Source organism: Panthera onca, chromosome D1 (genome assembly GCF_046562875.1).
Source record: "Panthera onca isolate mPanOnc1 chromosome D1, mPanOnc1 haplotype 2, whole genome shotgun sequence".
Taxonomy (NCBI): Eukaryota; Metazoa; Chordata; class Mammalia; order Carnivora; family Felidae; genus Panthera; species Panthera onca.
In genome coordinates this window covers 103,948,311-103,963,463 of record NC_138348.1, presented here as the reverse complement: position 1 = coordinate 103,963,463, position 15,153 = coordinate 103,948,311, and the positions used below count along the sequence as shown (strand labels likewise).

General features: G+C 45.3%; 1 protein-coding gene across 23 annotated transcripts in view; it reads left to right on the top strand.

Annotated features, from left to right (window-relative positions):
- Positions 1-15,153, top strand: part of NCAM1 (neural cell adhesion molecule 1) — a 317,572-nt gene that overhangs the window by 236,795 nt on the left and 65,624 nt on the right. For all 23 annotated transcript variants that reach the window (XM_060604731.3, XM_060604733.3, XM_060604734.3 and 20 more), the window contains exon 2: positions 14,996-15,070. In XM_060604731.3, coding sequence (XP_060460714.2) covers positions 14,996-15,070 — 75 coding nt within the window. The remainder of the gene's footprint in view (positions 1-14,995; positions 15,071-15,153) is intronic.

Sequence of the window (15,153 nt, the reverse complement as noted above, 5' to 3'; positions counted from 1 at the left end):
TTCGATGGAAGAAGAATCTAGAAGTGTCACTTTTGAAAGCTGGCACTCAGTCCAGTCTAGTCTGGGCCAACTTTGTGCACAGATAGTCGAGGTCTCGTGGAAGGTTCCAGCAATAGCCTCAGTCTACAGCACCCAACGGGAGAGAAGAGGCTGTTCACACATAGTTTGGGTGTGAAGCTGATGTCACAGTTGGTTGTTTCTTGAAGACTGTGAGAAGCCACAGAATTAGCATATAGGGAGCTTCTTACAGAGGCCTGTTAGAGGCCGTCACACTGCACGAGTGTGAGATCCAGTTAGCACCATCGCTTTCCTTTATCCTGATGTGCTTTCCTTCTAAACTGAGGTGTCGGTGTCAGGGTCGTCTTCTCTTGTGACATTACAAAAGGATCTTGGTGCAAGACAAGGACCAGTCTAAGACTAGAGCTCATTTTTGGTCATTTAATAGCATTGCCCCAGGGGTCAGGGAAAAGAACAGCTTGTGGAGGTCAAGAAGTCTTTGATGTGGTTGTTTGTTGTCGTCGTCATCATCATCATCATCATTATTATTATTCAGCTTTATAACCTACAGAGAAGTTTTGGGGGAAAAGCTTGGGTTTCATCATCACCTCCCCTTTCCTAGGAAGCAGGCACATAACTCACAGTCCAGTGATGTTTGAGGTGGCCATTCTTCAGACTTGGCAGGGGGGTGGGGGTGGTCTTTGTGCGTGTGTGTTGGAAATATCTGTGTAGGCTATTCACAAGGTGTCATCTTGCTTGAATGGACTCCATAAGAAATGCACCATGAAATGGAAATCTGTGTGTAGACCCCATAACAAAAAAGTGGAAAAGAGAGTCGCCGCTTATACCCTCAGAGAGCAGGATGGAATTTGGAGACAGATCCGCTGCCCCTGAGGGAGTGAAGGACCGCTGCTGGGGTCATGTGCTCTTTCCTCTCTAGGCATTTACTTAGCCAATTCCAGCCTGTTAGTAAACTTGGCTGTCAGGCTGTCACGATTTAATAGCTTTCTATAAGATCCTGCCATCTTTAAAGGCCAGCTAGTGATGCTGACAGCTGTGACTTGTTTATAGAAATAAAGGCAGCTTGCCTCATTACAAAATAAGGTCTAATGCCTGACTAGAGGGTATATATTCATGTGTGTCTGTGCTTTTTCTTCTTGAGCAAAGTGTGTTGCTATTTTTTTGGGAGGGTAGGACTGTGTCTGTCTTGAGGAAGTATGTAGAAGGCGGACCCTGAGATTGTGGTGGGTCAGGTGGAGAGGGAGGTGACCAAAGGGGAATATGGCAGGGTCTCTATTAGATAACAGATAGGTCTTTGGGGGAGATCACAGCCCAGCCCAAGTGAAGCAACTGGCCCATCCTGTCATGATTCACACTTCAAAGAGTCCTGCTGAGTACCCCCAGGACAACACAGCAAGCCTGATAGCAGACAGATGCATTAGTCACCACTGCACCTGAGGCACTGGCTGGCTGCATTGTGATGGCTGTCATGGCCGTGCAGTGGAGATTTTGGGAGGAGTTTCTTATGGGGGTAGAAGGGACCTGAAAGTTAACATAAAAAAACCTTACCACGTGTGAGTTCTACTCATTTAAAGATGACCAGGTTGCCTGTAGTCTTAGGACTTCTCGGTTTTGTAGCTGGCAGTCCGGGTTGGAATAGAAACTAGTTATGTACTCCCAAGTTTAGCTGCTGTTGAGGCTGATTCTGTTTTGTTGCTGTTGTTATTGTTTGTTTTTTTAAATATAATTTATTGTCAAATTGGCTAACATATAGTGTGTGAAATGTGCTCTTGGTTTTTGGAGTAGATTTCCATGGTTCATCGTTTACATGCAACACCCAGTGGTCATCTCAACAAGTGCCCTCCTCAATGCCTATCACCCATTTTCCACTCTCCCCCATCCCCCCCCGCCATCCACCTGCAGTTTTTTCTCCATATTTAAGAGTCTCTTATGGTTTGGCTCTCCCTCTGTAACTTTTTTTTTCCTTTCCCCTCCCCCATGGTTTTCTGTTAAGCTTCTCAAGATTCACGTATGAGTGAAAACATGATATCTGACCTTCTCTGACTTATTTCACTCAGCTTAATACCTTCCAGTTCTATCCACGTTACTGCAAATGGCAGGATTTCACTCTTTCTCATTGCCGAATAGTATTCCAGTGTATATATAAATCACATCTTCTTTATCCATTCATCAGTTGCTGGACATTTATTTTCTTTCCATAATTTGGCTATTGTTGAAAGCACTGCTATAAACATTGGGTTACATGTGCCCCTATGGGTTTCTGTTTTTAAAGAAGGGACATCCATTGGCCCATGAGCTAAAGGCTCGGTCACTGTGACCAGACACCATTTTGAAAGTTCAAAAGTTAGTTCCCAGAGGGGAATTCACTGTCCAGGGAGAAAGGGTGAAGGAAAGTGTGTGTGTGTGTGTGTGTGTGTGTGTGTGTGTGTGTGTTTCCTCCCCTGTGTCCCACCCAAGTCTCTTATGTAGACTTGGTGTTAGAACCATCAGGCAACATCACAGTGGTCACCGTGAACTCCCGTTGCCAAGAAAGGGGGTCTGGTCTTCTAAAGTAGAGACCAAGGTTTCTGCAAATCTCCCCTAAAGAGAGAATTTGTCTCTTGGCAGGTTTTCCTTCTTTCTGAGATAAGGGTCTAGGTATAAGAAAGTTCAGTTACTTGGTTTTAAAGTTGCTCATAACCAGAATTTGTCACCTTGAAGGAGAAGTTAAGAAGCATTGCCTCTGTGAAATCCTTCCTAAAAGAAGATTCTGCCACCATCAGATGAGTTTGGTTTGTGTTTGTTCCTCATGAGTGAGCCTCGTATCTGCCCCTGACCTTTCAATTGGCTCCTTGGGATCCCACTCATTTTGGCTCTTGAACATCAAAGCCCGTTACGACATGGTGCCATGGGGGGATTGTCTTTAATGTTTCTGGCTTTGATTTCACAGACTCTTGGATTCAAAGGTTCTCCTGCCTATTGGATAAAGCAGAGTGAGTGTGTCAAGGACAGTTGAGTTTGGAGTGGGGGAGGGAAGGAGTCTCAGTGAATAATGAAACAACTTCATAGTGGTTGCTTAAATAAAAACTTGTTACAAAAACAGAACTCAAACAAAAAACCATAAAGACTATCATAAGGGTCTCATTCCATGTTTAACTTCATGACTTGTTAGCAGTTCTTTGGGGTTACAGTAGTATTCTGGGCAAAAAAAAAAAAAAAAAAAAAAAACCGTAATTAGCACATGGAGGAGGTCCCAGCTATCAAAATAGGTGGGGACATTGAGCATTGAGTGGTTTTTGTCTCAGCCTCCCCGGCCCTCCTAGCAAACTGTACCCAAATCTTTGATTCATTATAACTGGACACAGCTGATAGCAACCTAGAGTATAGCCAGAGACCCTTGCTGTTATTAGGTATACAAATCATAAGGCAGAAGTAAGAAGAATGAAGGAATGTCAATAAGCAGCCTGGGGCTGGAGGAACACTTCTCAGACTCTTCTGGGTCCCTGAAATCACCCTGTGCAAAAACAAGAAGGCCGTGTAAGTGTAGCCAAAGGACTTTTAACTGAGAATCAGAAAGTAATGTTATGGGCAATTCTGTGGATGGATGGATCATAAGGTTGGCAGATGTAACACCAGAGTCTCAGAATAAAGACGTACCTTGGATGTGCTGGGACCGTCACACAGCCACCACCTACTGCAGCCCCCCCTCCTCTTCCCTCTCCACCTCCCCACCTCCCCACCCAGTCTGTGACTGGTCTCAGCTCTGGGTCCCTGATAAGGCATAGTGCTAGATACAGCATTTCAGTTCTTACCCTGATGAGTGGTGCCAGTGACAGCCTTCTTATTCATTCTTAACTCAGGGAAACATGATGATTATTTTCCAGGTTATGGATCTTTTATTTGTTATTACTTAAATGTCTCAGTTTCCTTCTCTTCTGTTCCCTTCAAAATACTGTGTAATGTGGCTCTGTGTATTATCTACCAGGTCAGGCACCTTCTGATTGGGGGTGGTGGTGGCTGAGGGAATGGGGACCGGACTCTCCACTCAGTAGAAAAGATTCTGACCTCTACTAGGAATCCCTTTACCACGAATGCTCTACAGATCGCTCCTTAAGGAGAATAAACTCTTGGAGAGGGTGCCAGGTGACCAGATCCATGAGTCATCCATTTCAAATGCACACCATACAGAGGAACAAAGAATTAGCCAAGACTTAACTATTACCAAATAACAATTATAATATTAACTTTTTAATAAGGGATTATATGGCTTACCCAGAAACCAAATTGGGGGGTCAGGAATCACCTGTAGATTGGAAAAGCCACTCACAGCCTCTGGCCTGATTCCTGTTGGTGGATGCCACCAGTGCTGAGCACTTAGTGGCAGCGGAGGAGGACTGCAGGTGTGCATGAAGGCCAGGCCCATGGGAGCAGGTGGGGTGGGGAGTGCAGAGAGGATTCAGTTTGGAGACAAGGCAGGGCTACACTGGGGAGAAGCGTGTGGCCTGCTGGGCTCAAGATTCAAGGAACCTGTTTCCGGCCCCTCTTCAGAAACACTATATCCTGGGGTCTGAGCAGAGTATATCCTTGAGGAGGTAGGGGTTTTCTCTACATAGGCGCTTAGCTCATCTAACACAGAACCAACCCCTTTTTCACGCCAGTTGACTTTAAAGGAGACTGTAAGTAATATCTACGTAAGATCAAGGATTATGAAGCCGGATCTACATGGGTTCAGATCATGGCTCTACTGCTTACTGGCTCTGTGACCTTGGGCCAGTTACTTAACATCTCAGTTCCTCAGTTTCTTCTTTCTCCACTTTGGATAATAACAAGCACCTATCTTGTAGGATTGTTACGAGGATTACAAGAATTCAATAAAGTGCTTGGTAGGGTGACTGGCACATAACAATTACCACATACTTATATATATCTTTGTTTGAGAATATGAATTTTTCGCTTGACAGAAACCAAATTTAACAACTCTTTGCACTGGTTGTTTGAGGGATTATAAGCCTTTGTGTCTTCAATAGCCCAGATGTGCTTAAAGCTACGAACACATAAGGACATTTTTGAAAGACACGGGCAGGATCTGAAATTCTCAGGATGAAGTTGTGTGCTAGCATTCTCTGTATTTCTATTTTCTGGGTGTAAAGAATACAACATCTGCAAACAACAGCTGGACAAAGATTAGAAGATATAATTCCAACTTCTTGCCATGTTGGCAAAAGCTGCTGGGCGGGAGAGGAACAATACGCCTTTTATGAGTACCTTTTTACAGCTGGAAGAAAAGAAGTTAAGCAAGTCATTTTGTCAAGGCAGTGTTTTCACGAGAGCAGACCTGAGAAAACATGGTCGTGGGCATCCTGGACGCGCTCAGACAGCATGCAGCAATTTACTCAGAAGGCCAGGGTTCTTGAGGCCGATTGACAGATTTTATGTTTTTTATCTGGAGAACCTTAGCTGAGTTCCATTTGTCCATTTGTATCCTGGCCCTGCATTTCAGTATGTCAGCTTCATGCAAAGCACTGGCCTGGAAAAGGCACACAATGGGAAAGGCAGGTGGAAAAGGAAGCCGGGAAGCTGAGCTTCCATTAAAAAGTGACGGCAGTGTTGGAAATAGTGGACCTTGTCATTGGCTTGGGCTGGGACTTAGCAGGGCACCTGCCGTTTGTCCAGCTTTCTTAACAGCGCTTACTGGAATGGTTCTCTTACTTGATGATGCCTGCTTTTCTGGAGCAGAGGTGAGACTAGGGTAAAGCAGGTGAGAGAAACCCAAGCAAGAAGAGGCCTCAGGGCAGAGGTCAGCACGTGGAGCCAACACTGTAGGTCCCGGATTTTGCAGTGGGGACCCTCGACTTCTGCCCCTGGAGTTTCCCATCTGTGAAAGGAAGGGGCTGCAGATTACCCATCCGGTCCTTTCTGGCTCACCCTTCCTTGTCGCTAAATAGCTCTACAATCCCAGCCATGAATCCAGTGCAGTAGAAGACTGAGAAGTCACAGTGCAACTAGACCACATTTGCCACCTCTTGGCACACACGCATGCCTTTAGCTGTGCGCTCCTTAGTGCGAAGGGCCGTGGAACATTCCTGTCTTCACCCCTGTGGACTGTATGAGTGAGACCGGGCTAAGGCCCCCTCAGAAAGGGTTTCACTCCTCGTCTGGAATCTGGCCCTTTTGAGACTCTCTGAGTAAACTTCTGACTTTTTGCTGCTTTGGGGCAAAAAAAATACATTTAAATTCTTCAATCATCCCCTTCCTTTATGACCTGCTACTAAAACAAGCAAACAAACAGTAAACAAGCTTCTTTTCATCAGACTCAGGCTGGCTTCTCTCCTGTGCCTGATCTGCTGGTGTCGTGTGGAAATTCTTTGGGTCAATTTTGGCCTCCTTAGTAGCCCATTGTGTCATTTCTTCCAACTACCCATTAAAGATGCTCCGGAGTGCTCCTAATAAGAACGGTGTGTTTTCCTGGGGATGAGGATTAGAGGTGGGAGTCAGGGCCTGGCCACCAGCATCAGCCTATTACTTCTGAACAGATTAAACCAACGTATAGATCTTCTTGCCCTATAACCGGAAGCACGGGACACTGTGTTGTGACCTTAGTGAAGTTTTCTAGCTTTTAGGCAGTTTGTGGAGACAATGATGGCTTAAAACCACTGACTTCTTTCTTTCTATAAAAGCAAACTGTTTGATCAGACCTAATGAAATGGTGATTTGACCCAGGGAACTGGGGAGGCCAGAAAAACTGAAGCTGTTATATGCCTTGGCTCTGTGTTCTGACTTGAAGCCAGTCCTGTGAAACAGAGCCGGTACCCAATTATTCCTGATCCCCAGCAGCTCATGTAATGTATAACGCTAAGAAAGAGAGCCTCCTGCCTCCGGCAAGGGGTTTTCTGTTGTTTGGCTACCAGAATCCCATAGGATAGAATGTTCTGGGCGCAGGGATATCAGATCAGTCATGTAGGCTTCGGTCGTGCAGTGATGCCCAGGTGTTTTTCTTCCTTGCTATCTTATCACAGTATCTATCATAGTATCACATGGCATGGAAAGCTGAAGAATTCTGAAGCCACATCTACCTTCTGCACCCTTCCCCCCATCACTCTGGAAGAGTCATGAGATTTGAGGACACTGAAGAGAATTTTCACCAGGATTACCTATTACATGGCTTTTGCAAGTAAACATTGCCCAGTTTGGGTGGCTTTATTAAAAGGAAAGACTTTGGAAACCTGTCTGTTGTATGTGCCCAGCATCTCCTGAAGTAAATTTGGTTTAGAAATGCCTGCATACGTCTGCAACTTTTGCATATGGCTTTATTTTCACACGGGGAGCTTTGGTTTCTCCATTCTAATGGATAAAGAATGGACCCTCCACCATCCCCAAGACTCCTCCTTGCTTCCCGTTCCAGGGGTGAATTCTCTTCCACATCTGATGTGCACTGGTGTTCTCAACTGGGAAAGACCACAGCTTTCTCAAACGGCTTCCTTCACCTTACTGGGATGGCTGACATATTGTGGGAAGCCAGGGGTTTGAGGCCTTTGGGGGTTTCACACAGGTTTCCCAAGGGTTTGGTTGTAAACTTAGTTGGCCTGGATACCCAATGTAGATCATTTCTGGGTGTTTAGGTTACGATGGGAATTAGAACTCTCAGCACTTACATAGATGGGGCCCTAACCAAGCAGCCCTAAGGATGGCTTCGGGATGATTTCCGTTACTGCTGTGAGCCAGCTGTGAGCAATGAGGATGCTTCCACTGGCAATTAGAATATGGTCTGCCATCATGATCATAGTATACAGAACCTGAAGCCCAAATCTCTGAGAACACGTACTTTACAGTTCGTTTAAAATGACATTTAACTTTTGGGTTAATATTTGAAAGTGAAACAGTCTATCTCATTTTCTTCCTCTTCCTGGCTGCTATCAACAGTAGCTCAAGCCAGAATTCTAGGGCCCATGTGTCAAGTATGGGCGACTAATAGTTTATTTGTTTTTCTCTCCCCAAATGAAATAATCTTACCTATGTCCAGCTGCTATTTGCAACAAATAGCAATCTGCCATGTTGCATTATTTTACACATGTATCTAGGCTCACAGCAGATGTACTGTATATACACATAGATACAAACACACACTCAACCCTTAAGAGATTTGGGGGAGGTTGAATCCAGTAGTCTATAAGAGGTTCCATTATCTTTTTCTCACTACAAGCATTATTAGAGATTTTGTTTGTATGGGGTGTGTGTGTGTGTGTGTGTGTGTGTGTGTGTATGTGTGTGTGTGTGAGAGAGAGAGAGTTCAAAATACTATCACATATGTATCGCCATGTAAAAAACAACCAACTCAGTCTGGTGTTTGGTACTTTACATACGTTACCTTTCTAAATCATGTCAACATCCCTGTGACATCAATAGGGATGTTATTTTCATTTATACATGTGGCAAATAGGCTCTGAGATTCTCCTGAGAACTCAGAGATACTTGGCGTCCAAGCTAGGGTTTGGGCCCAGGTCTTTCTGGCTCCAGTCCCTGACTACTTAACAATGTCTCTCTCTGGACATCTAATTATCCCGACAGTCCAGCCACATGAATTCAGTCTTACCATCATCCCCATTTTACAGATGAGAAAACTGAGGCCAAGGTGAAGTGGCTTGTCTAGAGAGCCTCCATTATTGTTTTGAGTTTTAGGGGTTTTTTTGCCTCTGATTGAATTCACTCATCTTTTATACCAATAAAGTCATGACTGGCAATTAAAAATATCTAAAGGAATGCCTGAGTGGCTCAGTCAGTTAAGCAACCGACCTCGGCTCAGGTCATGATGTCGCGGTTTGTGAGTTCAAGCCCCGCGTCGTGCTCTGTGCTGACAACTCAGAGCCTGGAGCTGCTTCGGATTCTGCGTCTCCCTCTCTCTCTGCCCCTCCCCTTCTCATGTTCTGTCTCTGTCTCTCAATAACAACAACAACAAAAAATATCTAAATTAGTGTAGAATGGAATTGGGCTACCTGACCAATGGGATCGTTCAGGAAGTTTATCTTAAACCATGGAGAGAAACATTGCTTCCCTCAAAAATTGTGATCAAAATAATTTCTTTGGGAAGGATTGTTAGCATAGATTTAAGCATAAAATATTTATTATGTGTCAGACATTATTCTATTATTCTAAGTGCTTCACATGTAGTAATTCATATTGTCTTTCCAACAGCCCCATGAAGAGGGTTCTGTTTGTTCCCATTTTACAGATGAGAAAGCAGAGGCACTGAGAGGTTAAATACCATGGGTAAGATTACACAGTTAGTAAGTGGCAAATCTGAGATTCATACTCAACAGTCTGGTCCAGAGTCCTGGGCTTCATGCATGCTCCAATACTGCCATGTTGGTTTTGGTTTTGCCTTCATCGAGTTTGGTTGGTTTAGTAGTAAAGTTACCCTATGTTTTCCCTCGAGTACTTTGCTAATGGAGCAAACTGCCACTGAAGAGTGGAGGCGCCTCTGTTATTACGCCCCTGGGTCAGATATCTGGATTTCCCATAGGTATAGTCACATGAAAGAGATTTTAGCATTCAGTTAGATTTTGAAAAATAAAAAGCAACTCTCCATGGAAGTGGTTAAGTATGGTGATGTTCAAGGTTCATTTCTGGAACAATAACTAACAAAATACTATATACTGACACTTTGATTCCTTGTTCAAAAATTCTTAGCTGTTAACAGGATGCCTGGCTGGCTCAGTCAGTTAAATGACTGACTTTGGCTCAGGTCATGATCTCAGGGTTTGTGAGTTCGAGAGCTGCATCAGGCTCTACGCTGACAGCTCAGAGCCTGGAGCCTGCTTCGGTTTCTGTGTCTCCCTATCTCTATGCCCCTCCCCTGCTCGCATTCTCTCTCTCTCTCTCTCTCTCTCTCTCTCTCAAAAATAAATGAACATTTAAAAAAATTTAAAAAAATTCTTAGCTGTTATCAAATATGTTCTAGAAAATCCCTTATGTGGTAAATTGTCACTTATCAGAGTAACATTCTGTTGTTCACCCTTCTCTTGAATTGGTGACCAATTCTTACCTTGGTTCTGGGCCCACTGCACATCTCTAATCCATCTTCCTCAGCAATCAATGTTTTTATCACCATTCAACAAGAAAATATTTTCAGTTAGCCCTGGGAGAGACCTGGGTTTACATTCTTCTCAGCTCCTACCTCCTCAAGCATATTAGAATCTGAAAAGAATACCAGTAAAACCAAAGAGCATCGAGGCACCTGGGTGGCTCGGTCGGTTAAGCATCCAACTTCGGCTCAGGTCATGATCTTGTGGTTCATGAGGTCAAGCCCTGCATCGGGCTCTGTGCTGTGACAACTCAGAGCCTGGAGCCTTCTTCGGATTCTGTGTCTCCCTCTCTCTCCCCCTCCCTTGCTCACACTCATTCTCTGTGTCTGTCTGTCTGTCTGTCTCTCTCTCTCTCTCTCTCTCTCTCTCTTTCTCTCAAAAATAAAAACATTTGAAAACTTTTTTTTAAAAAAGAGAATCAACAAGTTGTAGACTCCAGTGAAATCCATGATCTCCTTTTGGAAATCAGGATAATTTTTCTCTGTTACTTTGCCTTAGTAAGAGTTCTACTTCTTCTGATAAATGCCTTAGCATGTTTTATGAACTGAAATTTTGAATTCACTTTTCTTTAGCAACTGAAGGAAATTGTCTTACTTCTGCCAGAAGTTGAGTTACAAAAGTCCTGTCTACATCTGAAGCTGTTTGCTATACAAGTTTGCATCTTTTCTAACATAGCATCAATTAAAAAAAAAAAAACATTTAAACAGAAAACTCATTTGAAAACCTACAGATCTCCCCCAGGGTTATTTTACTTTTTAAATGAGATGAGGAGAGGGGGTAATCATTCTGTTCTGAAGAGAACCCTTTCTCTGTCTGATCACAAGGGATGGAAAGAATATGGGAGAGATATCTGGGGCTTTTGAGTTTAACCATCCTGGCTTGGAATCTGGACTCCACCATTATTATTTCCTATGGCTTTGAGCCTCCACTTTCCCACCTGTGAAATAGGAGTTATAATGCTATGATAATCTGTGGGCAAAGATGCCAGTTAGAATTAACCAGGGTAGAAATGAAGGCGGCAGCTTGACTATAAGATGTTCATACACTCTGCTGTTTCCAGCCCATGATTTTGAAAGAGAGCAAATGGTAACCAGTAGGTCATAATGAGTCCACGAGGAAAGCAAACAAACATTAGTGGTAGTTGTGGAGTGTAGGAGGAAGAGCTGGAGCCTTAGAATCAGATGACTTTGATTATTGACTGCTCATTAGCTGAATTCCCCTGGGCTAGTTATTTTACTTCTCTGAGCGTTAATATTCTCTTGTGTAGAACGGAGACCATAAGGTCAGCCTTCTTATGTCTCGGAACTATTGTAAACATCAGATGAAGTAATAAACTATGTTTTGTGAACCAGAACTAGTGATCTGGCTGTAGGGGGCCATGGGGCACGAATACTCATTGGAAGGTGCTGGAAGCACCTGGGTCCCTTCAGGTCCAGACACCCATCTGTGAAAGCGTGTATCTTTGGAAGCGTCTATGATGAAGTAGGATAACACATGGTGTTATGGCAGAGCATTTGTTGCAAAGCAAGAATTGAGATACTTTTTCTGGGAGAAATGTTTTCCTAGGTCTCTTTAAAGGTATGAGTTATGCCTGGTTAGGAAATTTCACTTATATGTGCAACTGGAGAAAAGCAAAAGTTGAGGTAGGAATTTTTATTGCAAACAACGAAAGGCCTAATGGAGTAAGAAAGGACGGGGGGCACCGCGAAGTGCATGGAAAGAGTTTGGAGACTAGAGCAGGGTTTCCACGTACCGCTATTAAACCTAATAATTCAAGGTTCAAAATTTGGGGAAGAAGAATCAGCCATTGTGCTTCAGTGGAAAGCATCCAAGCATTGACTTTCAGAGAGGCTGGGGTTCCTCTGGCCCAGCTTTGATTCTGGTGTTTTGAAGGAGGAATCATACTATCTTTTCCCTATGTGCCGGGAGTCTAAATGGTTATGTCTTCTTTCAAAAACCTCTGTGATGATAAATGTGTGCGTGGGATTGGGCTAAGCTGGGAATTCCTTTGAAATTCTTGTTTCTGATTGCTCTCCACGGCCCAGAGAAGGATACTGGCCACATTTGGGTATGAAACTCTTGAGCCTCGCCATGTTCTCTGGCCCCTGGAGAGTCATGTTCTGTTTGAAAAGAACCGAAAAAATGAAGGCTGTTTTTTCAGTTGGGATAAGAATATCCTTCTCAAAGCAATAAGGGCTCGGTGAGAATAACGGGATCCATATGTTGAAGCTGGCTGCTGATGCTCAGCATATGGGCCAGTGAACCTTTCAGGCAGAAATATGCCTCTGATTCTCTAAAGAATGCCCCAGTAAACTCCAGCAAGGACCATTACTTACGTGACAGATCATAGAGGCGCAGCTCCTGGGCTTTCATGGACCCGTTGTTCCGTGGAAAGTGAGCCATAGACATGGATGGAAAGGTCTTGGCTGGCCTCACGATGGAGGGCGCTGGCCTGTGGCCCCCTCTGTCAGGCCCTGTGCCCCCCAAATACTAAAGGCCTTACCAGCTCTGGGCTTGCTCTGTTCTGTTAGGGGATGGTGAATCTGAGGGTTGTTCTTCAGGGTCTCCAGATTGTTCCTTAAACGGAATGAATGAAAACGTTTTATCCTCTACTCACAGAGGAAACACTGCATGATGGAAAGGACATTTACCTGGGAGCCGAGTGGCCTGGGCTCTGCAGCTGCCACCACCACCACCCTGGCTGGCCCTAAATAGAGGTGACCTTAGTGAAGTCACTTTACCTCTCTCTCTCATCCAGAAAATGAGGAGGTGGAACTTGGTGCTGGTTGAGAATCCTTCTGGCTCCCTCCATGTAGAACTGAGTGCACCTGGGGGTGCCTGGGTGGCTCAGTTGGTTAAGCATCCAACTTCGGCCCAGGTCATGATCTCACGGTTCATGGGTTCGAGCCCCACGTCGAGCTCTGTGCTGACAGCTCAGAGCCTGGAGCCTGCTTCAGAGTCTGTCTCCCTCTCTCTCTGCCCATCCCCTGCTCGCTCTCTCTCTCGCTCTCTCTCTCTCTCAAAAATAAACATTTAAAACAAATTTTTATTAAAAAAAAAGAACTGAGCACACCTAGCTCTGTCCAGAGTGACAGTAGCAGCCACAGCTAGTGACACTTGCAGAGTGTTAGGTTCCTTTGCAGCTCTATGTGGCAATTCAGGAAAGGTAGGGGAGCCTTTTCATTGCTCCCAGTGATATTCCATCTAGGCCCCAGATGAGTCATCACCAGTCAACCCAGTGAAGTTGCCTGAGAGAGACTGGCTGCCCCCGGATTACTGCTCCATTTCTTCCCAACCAGCACCAGAGAAGTCTGAGTAGCCCCTCCTGCCCTCACGGTGGAGCCTTCAGCATCCTCCCCCAGCCTGAACTCTGTGCCTGATTCCTCACTCGTGCCCTGGCTCCTTCTGAAGCCTCTGCTGGTTCTCCCTGGTCTGCTTTGTCTGTTGTGGATGGTTAGCAAGGCCCCACCCTCCCCCAGTAGCTGGATGTCCCCAGGCTCCCCTTCCCAGCCCCACGCAGGCCCTTTGATCCCTCGGCTCTGCTGAGCACCATGGTCCTTTCATCACAGGAGCACAGACAGCAGCTCAGCCTGGAGTCAGTCTCCATGGCAACCAGCATTCCCTCCCGGTCTGCTGTGCAGAGAAAATGGCTGTTCTAAGGAAGGGCTCCCTGAGTCTCTATTACCCAGCCTGTATAGTCCAGGCCCCTCCTCCACATCAGCTCTAAGAAGCTACATGCATTGAACCCAATGTCCGTTAGCTTTTAGCTTTCAGATTTGGAAGGGAGGCAGAAGGAGTTTGAATCCAAATGGATAAAAGCATTTTTTCCCTATCCTAAAACTCTGTTTTCACGAGGAGCAGGTATCTGCTCCGAGCAGGTGAATGAGGAACTGAATGGATAGAGCAATCTGTGGCATCCAGGGGCAGCATATTTTGTCTTATCGGTGGAGGAGAATGACCAAGTGTGTGCATATTCAAATCAGAATTCTGTACGAGTCACTAGGAGTGACGGGGTCCCGCAGGGCAGCAACGGCAGCATTGCAGAGGAGTGCCTGACTGACTGTAGCAATGGTGTTGTGTGCTGTCTCCTCTTACAGAAAGAGGGGTGTGGGTCCCCTCGTCATGAGGCAGGGTGAGCGTTTGGGCATCTTCTGCTTCAAAATCCATCCGGATCATCACAATGAACCCTTTTCCTTAGTCATCAAGCGTGGTGACAAGGGGAGCTGGCAGGAGACCCCTGTGCAGAGGTGTGGAGTGACAGGCTTCCCTCGTCACACAGCCTTGGGAATGCTTCAGGTTGACATCCAAAAGGAGCTCATCTTTTATTTCTGTGAATCCCAGAAGTGCTTCTCTTTGGAGCAGGAGCGTAGCCTTCTCAAGAGGTCAGAAACATGTAGAGCGAGGGTCAGCCCAAATTCCCCAGGGACCTCATACCGTCTAAGTGGAAAGAAATTCCACAGGAAATGGTCCGGACCATGACCACTCCTGGCCTTGGCATAGGAACTGGGGATTCTTTGGGTGGTGACAAGCTCTCCACCCAGACAGCATCCTCCCTTCATTCTTTCTTTTTTTTTCTTTTTTTTTTTAATTAAAAAAAATGTTAATGTTTATTTATTTTTGAGAGAGACAGAGACAGAGTGTGAGTGGGGGAGGGACAGAGAGAAAGAGGGAGACATAGAATTCAAAGCAGGCACCAGGCTCCGAGCTGTCAGCCCAGAGCCCGACACGGAACTCAAACTCACGAACAGTGAGATCATGACCTGAGCCGAAGTCCGCCACTCAAATGACTAAGCCACCCAGGTGCCCTGGCCTTCACTCTTTCTTAATGTGAGGTGGGAGACCCTATTTTTGAATGAAAGCTCTGGGTATTGTTCTCAAAAATCCTAATGTGTGTTTCAACTGGACTTTGTCTTTGTCAGTTTCTCTGCAGGTGGATATTGTCCCCAGCCAAGGGGAGATCAGCGTTGGAGAATCCAAATTCTTCTTATGCCAAGGCAAGTGCCCTGTGTCCCCACTGCGTTTGAGGAAAGGTGGCCAGCAGAGCAGAAGCCCGTGGCCTGTGTGTGCTGAACTGGTC